The 15,126-nt window shown below is 43.0% G+C and overlaps 1 protein-coding gene across 1 annotated transcript in view; it reads right to left on the bottom strand.

Moving 5' to 3' along the window:
• The window catches only part of LOC138548282 (vitamin D3 hydroxylase-associated protein-like), a 746,809-nt gene that overhangs the window by 193,955 nt on the left and 537,728 nt on the right, over positions 1–15,126 (bottom strand). Inside the window, exon 9 of the mRNA XM_069642265.1 lies at positions 13,423–13,520. Within this exon, the coding sequence (XP_069498366.1) occupies positions 13,423–13,520 (98 nt within the window). The remainder of the gene's footprint in view (positions 1–13,422; positions 13,521–15,126) is intronic.

Here is a 15,126-nt window from a genome sequence, read left to right as displayed (position 1 = left end):
TACAGTGTAAAGCTTTTTGACATTACAGTTTACAGTTCCGGCAATAGAAAGCGTAGAATCTTCAATTAGGGCTGGAGTGGTAAATAGAGAGTCTCTCTCTACGGGGACGCTGGCTTTTGCACTACATTTCCAAGTCTCAAACAGGGTTCCAAGATGGAATTTTCTACATTGGCCAAGGGGTGATTACAAGATTGAGTAGTAATGCCCCCGACAAGTTAGCTGAAACAGTCCTAAGTGAAAAGATATTTTTTAAAAGATCTTTTCGTTGAAAGACTGATTTAGAAAGAATGCTCTGTGACTGCACGGAGCAGTCTTTCTAAATCAGACTGTCACATCCCTGCCACACACAAGTGCATGCAGTGGCTGACAGGCAGGTCGGGACCTGGAAGAACAGGACCCGGAGAACGGGTAAGTGTGTGGGTGCATGTGTGTTGGTGTGTGTGTTGTGTGCATATATGTTTTGATTTGGGGCAGTGGGGGGGATAGAGGGTGGGGGGATGGGGCTGAGAAATGGGGGTTTGTGTGTGTTGGTGTGTGCGTTGTGTGTATGTAGGCGGGGAGGAACAATGGGGCGCTCGGGGGTGAAACCACTGAACATATAAAAAAAAAAAGGAAAACCGCATTAGAAAGGTCTCAAAAGAAAAGGACCTTTACAATGCTGGTTTTCCGATCAAAAGAAAATCGGTCAATGTAAATTGGTCTTTTTCTCTTGAGACCTTTAAAAAAAGGTCTTTTCACATAGAACCGATGAAAGAGCACGCCCCAAGGGATGAAGTCAGAATAATACAGTCTGTTGCTACCTCAGGGGCTTGTGCAGATGTGGGAGGTATTGTTGTTTTTCTAACCAAGGTGTTGGTAGATAGTGGAGAATCTTGTGTCCCAATAGAGAGAATGTGGAGTCAGACGGTGAAGCCATGAGAGCAGGGGCTGATCGGGCATATTTGTATAGTCCACTAAATAAGTTGTATCTTGCCAGGTTCTGCAGTGACAGGGAGGAGTGGGAACTAGGGCAGTCGTTATCAGGCACTACTCAGCTCCTTCTATGTTATTCTCACTCTTGCCCCCACCACTGCACCATGCTTCACTCTGGTGGGAAGCCCTGTAGCTCCCCAGGTTATAGGCAAATCTCTCACTCCGTCTCCTTATAATATTATATACCTTGTAATTAGGTGCAGGCCAGCTCACTGGCAAGGATGTAAGTTGCCTTCAGGTCCAGTGGTCCATCAGGTGGCCCGTCATAGCGGACTTTCTTCTATGGTCAGCGTTAGCAAATACACGTGAGTAGAACCCCCTCCCCTGTAGGTGCTCGTTCTATTCACCCTGTCAGGTGTTCGGGAGAAAGCTGTTCCATTTAGCCATCAGTCTGTCAAAAACTGGAGTGACCTCACCTCCAAGCCCGCAAGAGCTCCACAAAACACAGGGGCACCAGGCAGCCTACTTCCGCTTGTGGCCTGCCCTGAATGCAGGATGCAGAGTGGAGATGGGTGCTAGAGAGCACGTCACTCCTGCCCCCACCACCCACACTGGGGAACTGTGGTAACTGGCCACTACTGCTGGATTCCAAGCGATTTAAGCATCGCCACACCGCAGGGTTCCTCCTTCTGTCCCTACTAGTTTGAAGGCAGAGACCAGGCAACACTCGGCTTACTACTCATAATACATTGACTGCGGGAACTGCCTTCTATTGCTGCCATTACTTCTTATATCCCGCTTATAGAAACCTTCTCTGGCTTTGATACAAGATTGTGAACTTAAACTACTTTTCTAGCCTACCCTTCTTAGCCATGTTATCGGAATGTGCAGGTGTTTCTCAGCTTTTACCCTTTACCAAGGGCAACCAGAAGTTGCATCTGACTGCAACCAGTCTTCTGCGTATTTGCTGCCTGTAGCTTTAGATTCCATTAGAACTAACTGAGGTGAAGTGTGGGAATGCAAGTGGTGTTCCACCTCTTCTGAAACCTTTGTCAAAGTGGAGTGGTCCATTAACTCATTTCTAGCTCACTGCAGATAAAGGATTTCTTTCCTTGCACTGCGTCATGGGACTAGCTCAGGTCACTTGCAGGTAGGACAGACCCCACATATTTAGATGAATACATACTCCCTTTTGAAAGTGAACTGGTCTTATAGTCTGCAGAGTTTTAATTATATGCATGACACTAACATTCTATACATCTTGATTAGCCATAAGCAATGTTTGTAGCTTCAGCATTTTATTCTTGATGGACTTGATGGTGTTAAGAGCTTTTGCAGTTCAACCTCAGGAAACAGATATTTGTAGTGGGTTCTCCATTTCCCAATGGTTCAATGTTCTGTCCCCCACCAAAGATCCCTGTCCTGTGCCACTCCAGAATGAAAGAATCTGGCATTCCTGATTGGTTTTAGGAACCAGCTAGAGTTGCTGTTCAAACAGGCCTTAACAACTGGATTCTTCCACCTCCTCATGGTGAAGAAACTGCCATATCTATAAACTATGTCATATCATAAACTATCATAATAATCAAACAAATTAGGCAATATTAATTCTGCTAATGCCCATTGTGGATGATCAACATGATTATCATATCACGGTTTGTTACACTGTGCCAACCAACCACCGTAGTAGTCTCAAAATAGGTGCACTGAATCCTTCCCAGGGACAGCAGGACCTTAGTCTGTTTGGGATGAATCAGCAGGCCAATTGGGCGATATACACCAAGAAAAGAAAGTATAGAACGAGGTGTGTACGTGGGTGATAGAAGAATAGAGATTTATGTATTGTAAAAATATTTGTAAACTTTGGGTGCCTCAGGGACTCGTGATATCCTTGGTCTGTGCTCAATATATTGTGGGCATGGCTGACAAGGGGCATCCAATTGGATGGGCTGAACCATTAGAAAGGTCAAGGTAGGTAGGTAGGCCTGTATATATGTGTTGCCTTGTGGAAAATAAGGTTTTCAGATCTAAGAGATCAGCCAAGAAGGATGAGATGAAGAAGGGAAAATGCTCTGAATAATGTAAATGGCGGGCTGGTGCAAAGGCAGCAGGTGTTGTAAAGAGACAGATGGACAACACAATAAGCAACTCCCCCAAAAATATGCAACTCCCCAAAAAAAACACATCACCCACACCTCAAACCTCAAGACCCATCCCAAAAACCCCTAGTCCACTGCAGTACAATGATTGGGACCACTCCGTCCCATTTACTGAGGAACCTGATGGTCTTTAGTCGACATTTGGTACACCTGCTTCACTGAGGGCTCCTGTCCAAAGGAGGAGAAAATAGAAGTTACCCCGTACTGATCGTCAGTCTTTGTACTTGGCCATACCTGACATAGCTTAAGCCTAGTCACTACAAGGCAAAAGCAACAGTAGAAAAACCTACAAGAGCAAATCCAAAAAATACTAAAGAAGATGAAGATAAAGCAAACTTGTAACTCGTACAAAATCTGGTGCAGATGTCACTGAAAATTTTAAAAAACAGGTAGATTGTCTTACTTCTGTACCATTGACTCCCAATCATGCTATTTGCCAATCTGCAATCTTTGGGGCCCCTATAACTTCAGGACAAAAATAACTGTTTTACTTCCAAAAAAACGCATAATGTATAATGCATGGAGCCAATAGCCTTTAGATTTTGATACCGTTAATCCCTGTTAATACCTAATGTTGCAGTGAAGGAATAGGTTTGTAAACAGAACTTCTCCAGGGGTATAGTTTGGTCTCTTAAGCAGAGATGTGTATAGTTAATGGCTTAGGGTTGAAGATTAGACATTGCTGCATGTGTGGGTACTCAGGTATTTAATTACGTTATGATTCAATCCAAAGTACATCAACCCATTGGTGTGATCAGCAGCTCTCCTAATAAACCATGCAAAGACTCTGCAGTGATCTGCTCCCCAAACTGCAACTGATAATATGGTAAGTAGGGCAGGCAAGGAGACATAGCGGTGCACAGGGCAATACCACTCACAAGTGAAGGAGCGCAGTGGCATAGTAGTAAAACCTGCAGAAGAGCTACAAATGATCAGTGTGGGAGACAAATGGTACCCGAAAGTTGAAGGCAAACACCAGTATGTTACAGCCAGAAGCAATTATACCAATGAAGCATTCATGGATCTGGCAGCAGATGGGACATTGTTGTGGTCTGTCCTGAGAGACAGACATATCATCAGACCTACTAAGAATAATTGAATGTGCATGAATATAACTGTGTGGCAGTCAGACAACGGTAGATATGGTACTGTTACTTCATGAATCCCACTTGATAGGTGGGTATGTCAGAGATGCGTGTTGGTTAATGTATTCACTATCTGAAAGTGATATGTCCATATCAACGATGTTCCACACATCAAAGGGTTTAAGATCCCCATACTCTTGTATGCCAACAACAATGGGCTCCTAGCCGGAACAGCACATTTCCTGCAAAAATGTATTAATATCTATGCATCATGTAGGATGGATAGGTGTCTGACTGTTAAACAAAACAAATCCCCAATTTTGGTTGTGAGAATAGATCTGCAACCAAACACCAAATTGTTAGTTCTGGGGAAGCGACTATCCAAAGAGTACACCAGTAGGACTATTTAAGCGTTGACTTTAAAGAAAAGCTGGTAAACAAACCACATGTAGACAGATAGGTGTGATGAATCGCAGGATTCAATAACTCTCCACAGGCGGAGCATTTCATTGTGAGGCTAGGGAGGTGAACCCACTATGCAACATTCCCCAAGGTGTGGCGGTATGCAGCACCTCGCAGGGAGAGACTCCTCTTTTGGGGACAAGGACTCCTGTTCATTCAAGGAACTCCCAGAAACCCTTTCTTGTGTGCTGACAATAACATCCAGGCTTCAGAGAAGTCCATCAGAACAAGCCACTGTGTGTTATTATAATATTGGACCCCCATTCAACTTAGAAGACGAGAGGTGAACGAATAATGCTGATCGCTCAATAGTTGGAGGCCATCCAAATGTGACGAAAAAAAAACTAAAGGGAAACGAAGAATGCTCGACAAAAATGAGAGAAATTACTATTAACACCCAGAAGTGTAATATAAAAATGAAAGAATTACTATGGAAGAGTTGTGAGAGCCGGAAAGTGTGAATCAGCAAGGAGTTGGAAGCTGCCAAGTTCGTCTTTTGGGAGGGTCCAGCCAGTGGGTGTAAACAGGAGGCTCAGAGAGCGCAGACGGCCGTGCTGTGCAGGGGAAGAAAACTCCAACAGAAGGAGAACCAAGTGAGCAGTGGCATGTCCCGTGGGAGGTGAACTGTGCAGTCCGGAAACAATGCTGAGACCACTACAGGGTTGGCTCAGTGGAGTTGTGAAGAAGAACCAAGAAGATTCGCAGTGAACACAGGAGCTGTTCTGACTCCAAGCGTTGCCCTGATTCTGGAAGAAGATTCGGTGATGCTAGCCTATGACATAGAAGGTACCTGGAGAGACGGGATGGGATACAGGGAACAAGAGCACACTCAGTCTACTCGTCCCAGTGAATGGACCGGTGCATATAACTCCGATACTCAGCTTACTCATCCCAGTGTGTGGTCAAATATCCATAAGAAGAAAAATTCCAGTGGAACCCATCTTACTCATCACAAGACAGGAACTGAACAAAGGAATAAACACACAGTTGGTTGGGCTGCTATAGTCCTCCCAAAGAGAAAGTCAGTTTATAATACCAAGAGAATTTTGATATGAAATATGTTGTTCAAGAGGAGGTAAGAAACCAGAGGAATATATAGAACCACGATCAAATAAAGAGCAATTTCAGTTCCCCTTAAGTATTGGAGTAAGGGAACTTTAAAGAGGCACTTCAAGAAATCAAAGAAGGAAGGGATCAACACCAAAAACACAGCGTGGAGATGAAGTTTCTCTGCAGAAGGAAATGGGGTGCCAGACGGTTGGAAAAGTCCCAGAGAGGAGGGGAACACGTTAATCCAAGAAATAGCTAATAACTATTTAAAAATCAACTACTAGGGCTGAAAAAGACTATCCAGAAGAAGGGAATCATTCCCCTGAACTGTATTTTCTTTTAGTGGTAGGGCCAGTATACATTAGCTTTTGAGAGGTTTACTTTTTGGACTTGCCTACTGATGACGAGCACCATAGTTAGTTTGTTAGGTAGGGAAACTCATAGCATAGGGATAGAAAGGACATTTTCCTATACTTTAAATAAAGCCGTTGATACAAATGCCCAAAACTGATCTGTCTCATTCTTCTGACCTACCACATAGGCTATAAGGATGCCATAAGTGATTGGCGGTCTTTGTGCCTTAGCTAAAAGCTTCAAACCCCAGCCCCGAGCTTTGATGTTATGTGCTTATGAGGCCAAGGAAAAGTCAGTAGCATGATTTGGGATGGGTCTTTGGGGCTATCAAAATGTGGCCCATTTGCAAGCGAATTAAAATAATGTTTGCCAAAGAATTCTGGCCACTCACACCGCCTCTGCAGTTTTTGCTAGGCATAAGGAAATTGGCCTGTGCTATCTTGAAGATCAAGGTTGGCACAATATTTCTTTTGGACGGTCGCTATTCAACAAACCAAGCTTAGTAACTTGATTCTGTGAAATTTACTTCGGCCTGCATATGGTGAAAAAATTCTGTGAATGCAATTTATACACAAAAGACTGCACACAATCCAGCTCACTTTAAGCACTGCATATAACTCAGAACTGCAAAAACCATCTAGTTATAACATCTAGTATGAACATTTTAAATGGCACCAATATACATATTTTTTAAAACGCCCATGACGGAGTCGAGCTAAAGAAAACATTACACTTTGCTCTATTATCAATATCAAGAGGGAGTGCTGCACCTCACACAGTATTTTCCTGGGGGGGGGGGGTCATGGTTTTGTTTCGAAACTTTATTTTAATTGTCTTATTCTGATTTTAGTAGTGTACTATGGAGTAACAGAAGTGATGATACAGCAACAACATCCTGTTCATTCTGCCCTGTATATGTAACAATTCCAGGGAATTCGTGCCTTCTCTTCAAGGGGGAACCACCCGCTTTGGAACTCGGGAGGTGAGCCCACTACACAAGATATTCGCTACGGATCAGGACAAGTGAGATCTCACTGGGGGTGACCACTCCTTAGAGGACAAGGAGGTCTTAACCATGGGTATACCAGCATCCCCATTGTGCTCGGGAAGGAGAAGCCCAGAAGGCGTTATAGACACTGCCCTTCACCTATAGCGTGCAAGGCTAAACACAGCCTTAAGTACTGGGGGAACGAGAAGCACAGAGTGGTTTGAGACACAGATACTCACAGACGGCATACTAGGCCAAACGACCCCAGAGATACTGGAGAAATGAGAAGCCCGGAAGGGCTTAATAACACTGTTGATCACAAATGGCCAAAGAGGCGAAACAGCCCAAGCAAGGCTGAACAAGCCATAACCCCTGGAGGGGTTAGAGAGACTGACATGCACATATGTATGACAAGGCCACACACCCCAGGAGAGAGAGACTGGGGGATCCAGAAGCCCTGATGAGGGTAAAACATGTAGAATGAGCATACAGCCAGCAAAGCCCAGTATTCTAGGAGCAATTGAAGGAAATTACATCCTTAAAGAGAATCAAGAAATTGAAAATGTAAATAAACCAAAACTCTAGTTAAATAAAGAGCTGTGGTAGATGATGAGAGTTCTACTGAGGGGCCCCGGAACTACCTCCTAACAAAAAGGCAAGATAAAATAGAAGTTAATTGGAATTTGAATTGTGAAAATGTTTGCCAAGGGGGACAGGAGCCATTCGTTTGTATATCTGAGACATGTATTTATTTTATTTATTTATTGTGCGTTTTAGTACATAAACTGAACTTTTCACACATTAAAACATCAAATCACAGTCTCACCAGTAAATACATAATAATTATTCATTCCCCAAGCAAAGTGGTAATTAAAGCATTGATATTCCAGCAAATAAGGCCTCAGCTGTATCCAAGCATATCTATACAGCTTTTGTTTCACTTTTTTTGGGTTCACGGACAGTTGCTGCGTTGGGGATTCCATTTTCAGGAAAACCTGCGAGCACCACTGCACCCAGTTCACAAGTACCCTACAGTTGCCCTTTAGCCACATCACATCAAGGTACACAGAGAAGGAAGCATTTGGGGGAGAGACTATACTAGCATAGATTTGCAATTTTCCCCAGTTAATTAATGTCTGGATTGGATGTTGTCCCAATTCATTCAAAATCTCAACCAAGGGAACCAAAGTTGGGAGACGCAAGACCTTTCTCCACAACTTTGCCTACAACTTCACCCAAGATGCACCATCTATCATTGTCTGAGCCCCAAAAATCAGTTTTGGGCCAATTTTATGTCTAAATAGCTTCATCACAGGCAATGCTGAAAACCTACGGAAATTAAAGTCAAATTGAATTTGCTGACTGGTGGCTGCCGAAAATTTAGACTGTAGAATTCCATCTGGTCCCCTCCTTCACTTCCCATCATAAATTTAAAAAAACAGGACTTGTACTTCTTTACGACTTCCAAGACTTGGCCATTCGGGATCCATACAAAAGGTTTCCACTTGTTACTTTCTCTTTCCAGCACCAAAATTTTAGATTTGATGCTGTTAACTGAGAGGACCAAATTGGCTAAAAATTCATTACCAGCCTGTAAAGCTCTTTGCAGGCCTATGAGGGTAGTATCGCAGATGACTATGTGGGCAGCATAGTTTAAATATTGGAGTTTTTCCTCCCCCAATTTTGGTGGGCTTGTCCTCACTGAATTCCAGCAGGCAGCCATATCCTTGATATAAAAATGAACTAGGAACGGCGTGAGGACACACCCCTGGCGCAGCCCTCAATTCTTCTTTATCCAATCTGTAAATGAACCATGGGCATCCAATCTGACTCTAATTCTATTTCCGGAATAGAGCCTCTAAAATCCAAATTAAGGGCAAGGGGCATCCATTGTCGTTCAAGCTCTTCCAAAGAATTGCCCTATTAACATGGTCAAAGGCTTTGCTTACATCAAGGAAGGCCAGAAAAAAACGGTCTCCCCTGATCTTTCGCTTGCCCAGATAGGAGCGACGATACAAAGCTGCTTAAAGATGTCCCCACGCCCTGCTTAAAGCATGCCTGACATGGGTACAAACAGCACCCGCAGCCCAGGTATAAAGCTATTTCAAAATAAATTTGGCAAAAATCTTGTTTAAGGCATCCAATAATGAAATTGACCTGTAATACAGAGTAGATAATCTTTCTCCACCCTTAAAAATCAAAACAATCAATGCTGCACCCCAGTTCCCTGGAAGCTCTCTTTTTCTCATGATGTTCCCAAACAAATGAGACAGTAGTTGGAACCATAACAGATTTGAAATTTAAGTTAAACAGACCATCAGAGCCCAGAGAATTTAACTTTTTACTTGACTTTATTAAGAGAGCAATGTCATCCAGGTCCCAGTGGAATGCCCCCAACAAAATTATATGCGAAAGGTAACCATTGAACCTTGCTTTACATAGACATCTGTAAAGTGCTTCACCCAGACTACTTCAGATATTGCCCGATTCTGCAGGAACTGATCAATCACCTAGGTTTTATTATCTGCCAGAACCTAGAGGTGTTGTTTCCCAACATGCAACCCAACATTTTTTCGGCATCATTGACCCCCATAACAAATCTGTGACCCTTTAACCTATTTTTGTAGTTTTCTTTCACTTTTAGAATTTCTGAAATTTCTCCTGGCGGCCTTCCCCTCTGTATCGCCCTGATTTCAGAGTGCATCTGCCTTGTGCTCGCTTGATCCAGTGGGTCAAAACTATGATTTGACCCCACCAAACTTGACCTTTTTTCCTGTTGTTTCTCATGCAATAAGCCCCTCAAAAAACCGATAAAACAAATTGGGCAAAGCCACTCGGAGAACACAAAAGCTTTGCTTTAGACCTAAAACGACCACAATCTACTCATCAAAACCAGTTTAGAGACCATTTTACTGCATGATTTCTTGGGTTAATTTTCACATTCATAATCATGTAATTCGCAGATTTCACCCAGGGTAATGACAGCTCACAGCGCACCATAGAATGATCACCCAACTCCATATGCTTTATCTCCAACATTCCACCCCTCTGAAATAAATAAGCAGACAGAAAGAAGTAATCTATGGTAGAGTTCCAGGGACCATTGTGCCAAGTGAAGCTAAGAGGCATGTCACCAGTAAAGTTTCCATTCAATGCCGACAAATCCCATGCCTCGAGCTCCTGTCAAACCATTTCATCCCTATCATGTGCTGCCCTTGATGTTTTCTTCCAGGCATTCAGCACTAAAGTCCCCCAAAACAATGACAGATGCACCTTCCTCAGGAATTTCCCCCAGAAGTAGGAAAGAGTGTGGATAGAACTTCCTCTATCTGGGAGGCCTCCGGATTAAGATATACGTCAACCAGCAAGCACTTACTAGTCGCCCCCATACCATGGACTGTCTGTTCTAGAAAGGAAGCAAGCATGTCCATTCTTCCTGAATCTGTATTACGCAGAGCGAGGCCTTGATTACGCCTGATGGCTGTTAGAATACCACCAAACAGACGACCCCTTAAGGCTCATCGTTCTTCAATGAACACTACATTGAACCCAGCTATGGTCGGTGTGTCAATTAAGAGAGTTTCCTGGAGGAAAATGATGTCATATGAAGCAGACAGATCTTGATTCCTCACTATGCTTGCAAGACCTATGGAATTCCAGGATACAAATAACAAATCCGAAATTCAAGCTTCCTGTCCCGATCTAATTCTCCTCTCAGAACTATTGTCTACCCAGGTGCCCCACCCAGGGGTAACATTTCTTTGTGGACTCTGCAAAGGATGCCACAAAGGCTCATCCAAGACCATTTGCATGGCATTTTGTTCCCGCAATTCCTAATGACCAAACCCATCGTCTGAAGCAGAAAATCTGGAGATAACAGAGATCCCCAATTCTGCCACTTCAAAACCCAGGGAGAGGAAACATTCATTTTCTGCCAAAATTGCATTCTTGATCATTTGTGAACACAGATGTATTTTTACAATATCAAGACAGTCCCCATGTACACATTCTACAATACTAATGTGACCAATGGTTACCAACCTAAGACTGGGGATTTCAAAGAATGGCAACAGTATATAATGTCTCTTTAGAGGGATTCTATTTGAAGTCACACTGTCCTCCCGCTTCTTTTTAGCACTTGCCCCAGCTGATACCCTGGCCTATCTGTTCGCCTGACTACCACCATCTACTGAATGGGCAGAAGGGGCCGTTCCTTGTGGGAGTTTCTTACTTTTTGCTTAATCGATGTGTAGCTGGCTGGCTGCTGCTGCATTCATCGCTCTGCTCTTCAGCTCTGCTCTTCGACCCTTCCCCAGGCCCGGACGTCCTATGGTTGCTAAGCAACCTCAAGTAATAGACATGAAGGCAGCTGGCACCGGCGCCTCGCTAAATGCACCGGCGCCTCACTGCTTAGTGCTTCCACTGGCCAGGCCTGGCGTCAGGAGCTTGCTTGTTTTTTATAAATAGTTTCAAATTATTTATAAAAAACGCAAGCTCCGGGGCTCCAGGCCAGAGGTCGCAAAAGTATTCCAGTGGTCGCTGGGGAATTGGCAGAGGTCGCTGTTGCGACCTCTGGTGACCCCAATTGATGCCCCTGATGCTGCAGGTCCCCCTTTGCAGCCTCAGTGTGCCATGGGAAAGGCAGAGTCAGTCGTGAGTGTATGGCACTACTCAATGTAGACCTGGGATGCCATTTTGGGTCACCAGGGGCCACAGTTGGGACCTCTGTGGTCTCCCTTGCTAGCCCTGAGGTCTCACTTGCTAACCCTAAAAAAAATGTTTTTTTTTTTTTTTTTTTTTTAAATAGTAAAACATTTTTGTAATGTAAGCTCCTGGGCTGTGACCAGCACCATGTGGCTCTTTGTTTCTGGAGTGGCTGGCATTCTTGTTCAGGCCTCTTAAGAAAAAACAGGGGGTTCGGCAAGTGTAACACTTTGAGCAGTGACCCTAAATAAGAAAGAATAGGAATAATAAATAATTTGCTTATCTGGAACTCTATACAATAATTGCTAGACTTTTTAAAGGTTTATTTCAGGCACACTTCAGGGGGTGAGTCGCTGATTTAGTCTGTTCCTAAACACCTCAACTCAGGCTTTCATCCTTCTGAGGTCGATACATGAGTGCATTGACAGTAATTTGCTAATATGGGCATTTACACACTGATTTTAACGATACATATGGTGATCCATTCTTGTATTAAATGTATATCACATTATAGTGCTCATAACCCTATTTTTCGTAGTGTAAATAGGAACAATGCTATATGATGCCACTTTCTGTTTTTTCACGGGTGAATGGTTGTGTTCCATCATTCCCCGTGATGTCACTTCGGGGTGGGGTCAAATGACATCACTTCCTGTGATGTCATCCGAGCTAAAGGGTCATGTGATGTCACTTCTGCTACCCCCAATCATTTTTGACGTCCCTGATGTAGAACTAACCTATTGATATGGTCAGCACTTGTCACCTTGTACATTTCGAAACAGAAAATGTTCAACGCGTTACACTGGGTCAAACATCCAGCGCTCAATACATGGCACATATTGAATGAAAAGTTGGTGTTGGGCATCTGACCACCATTCGCATCAACCAGTAGCATTAATATCCATTTCCACCAGCATTAATGATTGCAGACTGCTCTCCTACAGTACAAGTATGTACAAGCGTTCACCAATCCTAGTTCTCTTGCATATTTTCCAGGATCTGTTTAGTTTAGTTTAGTTTAATTTAGTTCTGTGGTATTTTAGAGCAGAGTATGAGAGAATCAAACACTCAAAAATTAAAAGCAGCTCTATAAAATCAGAATTGCAGCCAAGAACTCTTTGTTGGGTGAAAGGCGTCAGTACCAACGCAGGATGCATTGTATTTGTTAAAACCTATTCGATAAATATCTGGCACAGAATTGTCTGCAATTTATTTACTTTGTACTATTGACTTTTTTTCCCAATAAAACAAATCCACAAAAAAAAAATATTCAGAAGATACGCATTTAACATAAAACAATTCAAAGTAAACAATTAAAACAAACCTGAGCTGCTTAAAATCTAAATTTCTTTTTAAAAACTCAGTTGGATCATTCCTAGTACATTCATTTAAATAAACCATTTCTGCTGGAGGAAAGAAAGAAAGCAATGGCCTTTAGGCAAAAAGCAAGTGTCAACGATTTTAAACAGAATTTGCATGTTCAATATGTGTAACAGACTTTTTATGAATGTTAGATGTTTCCTTAACACAATTAATGGAAACACTTCCGCCCTCCCCCCTGTATTTTGTATTTTGTATTAAATCCCACCCCCCCACACCTAGGGCCTGATCCATGGAACATTTTCCTATGGGATTGCGCCATTATAAAACTCTTCCACGAATCAGGCACTTAATCCTCAATTCACTTAACAAAGGGAAATGCTCTTACAATTTCCGCACAAAGGTTGATGCGCCATCAGCAAAGAACAACTGGATGAAGAGTTCGGATATACTCCTGTCCATTGGCGGCAGAGAAAAGGCGATGAGCTGCAAGAAAAAAAAAAGTAGCTAAATATAGTGTAGGAGGGCACTTTCTCAATAGAAAGTCAACATTTAATAATATGTCTGACTAGAGGGATAATTCAGCACCGACCGTGTGCATAATGAAACCATACTGCTTTTACTCTTCCACTTTGCCCTCCGGCACCTTTTCATTCCGTTCTTAGGCGTCTATGAGTGGCACAAAGCGGGCTTTGCATCTCCACTTTGCTTTCCTCCCCTGTCTTGGTTTACTCCTCGTCGCGCTTTTCACTAGGCTGAAACCAATTGATTCCTATGGAACCCTCTTTACATTGCTAATGAGCAGACAGAGTTCATAGGAATCCATTATTTTATCTAGACAAAAATGTTGATTGAGAACTGTTTGGAAAAGTTGTAGATCAACTAAAACAAACAAGAAAAAAAAGAAAAAAAAAAGCAAGCCATCTGTCTTGGAAGGATAGCACAGGGGCAACGGGCTCCTCTTGGAAACAAGACGACGCAGAGCAACAAAGGTTGATCCCCGGTCCTTGCTTAGAAACCTCTGGGTATTAAGCAGCGTTATAAATAACCAACTACAATTAGTAACAATTACAATTAATAAACACCCTCTGCGAAGCATAATATACAGGTAACGTTTTAAGGGTTTGCAAGGCAGAGAGCAAAATTGAAGTGCAAAGGCTATTTGGCCTCGTTGTACTGTTCACTATTACACTTTGCTTTGCAAATGTTTAAAAATGAATGGGGGCCCCCAACATCACCTAAGTGCTACTGTTTGCAATCATTTGGCATAGTAACATCACCTCAACGGGTATCCATCATGCATGCTTAATCACAAAACTAGCAATGGGTCATTGCAACTCCATGACAGGAACTACACATTTTTCAATGCATTTCCATCTTTAAAGCAGAATAGCCAAATAGTCTATATGCAAACTCATCCTTTTTAAATAGGCCCTCACGGATACATCGCTTATGTTTCACTTTTGAAGAAACTACATTTAATTGTGGCTTGTCATTCATTTAAAGATCAACAACCAATGATTGTGGGAAAGTGGACACTAGGACCCTGGAATAGCTCCACCTGTCCAGGTGCACTGCTCCGCTGCAATGATACTGCAGTTCACCGTTCCAACAGCGGCCGCTGCAGGGGTTTGCAACATTTGGCTCAACAGGTGTTTTAGAATGTAACTCCCAGCAGCATAGTTAAGTGAGAGGGATCATGGATGGTTGTAGTCTAAAACATCTGGAGAGCCACAGGTCGCAGACTTCCTGGCTGTAAAGTGCACTGACTGACTTTATATCCGGTGGCCGTTTTCTTCACAATAAATATTTCAGACTGTTCCAAAGATAATCCCCAGTTCTTCCACAAAAAGAGGTCCCTTCCACTCAAAGCGTGTGGCTCTTGCAAACGGAGAAATACATCCAAAGTGCCTGACGCAGGACAACCTCAAACCAGGTTAAATCCCGTACGGCCCTGTTTTTCCCGCCTGATTACCCTGCCCGACCAATGACCTTCTGTTGTCTCATTCCTGTCTGTCCTTCATGTGCTCTCTGAGGCCTATGGGCATGTGGTGCGTAATAAATATTAAAATAAATAGATAAATGTCATGTG

Source organism: Ambystoma mexicanum, chromosome 1q, assembly GCF_040938575.1.
Source record: "Ambystoma mexicanum isolate Mex_15411 chromosome 1q, UKY_AmexF1_1, whole genome shotgun sequence".
NCBI lineage: Eukaryota > Metazoa > Chordata > Amphibia > Caudata > Ambystomatidae > Ambystoma > Ambystoma mexicanum.
Note: the sequence above shows the minus strand (reverse complement) of the source record. Positions and strands in the feature narration are given on the sequence as shown.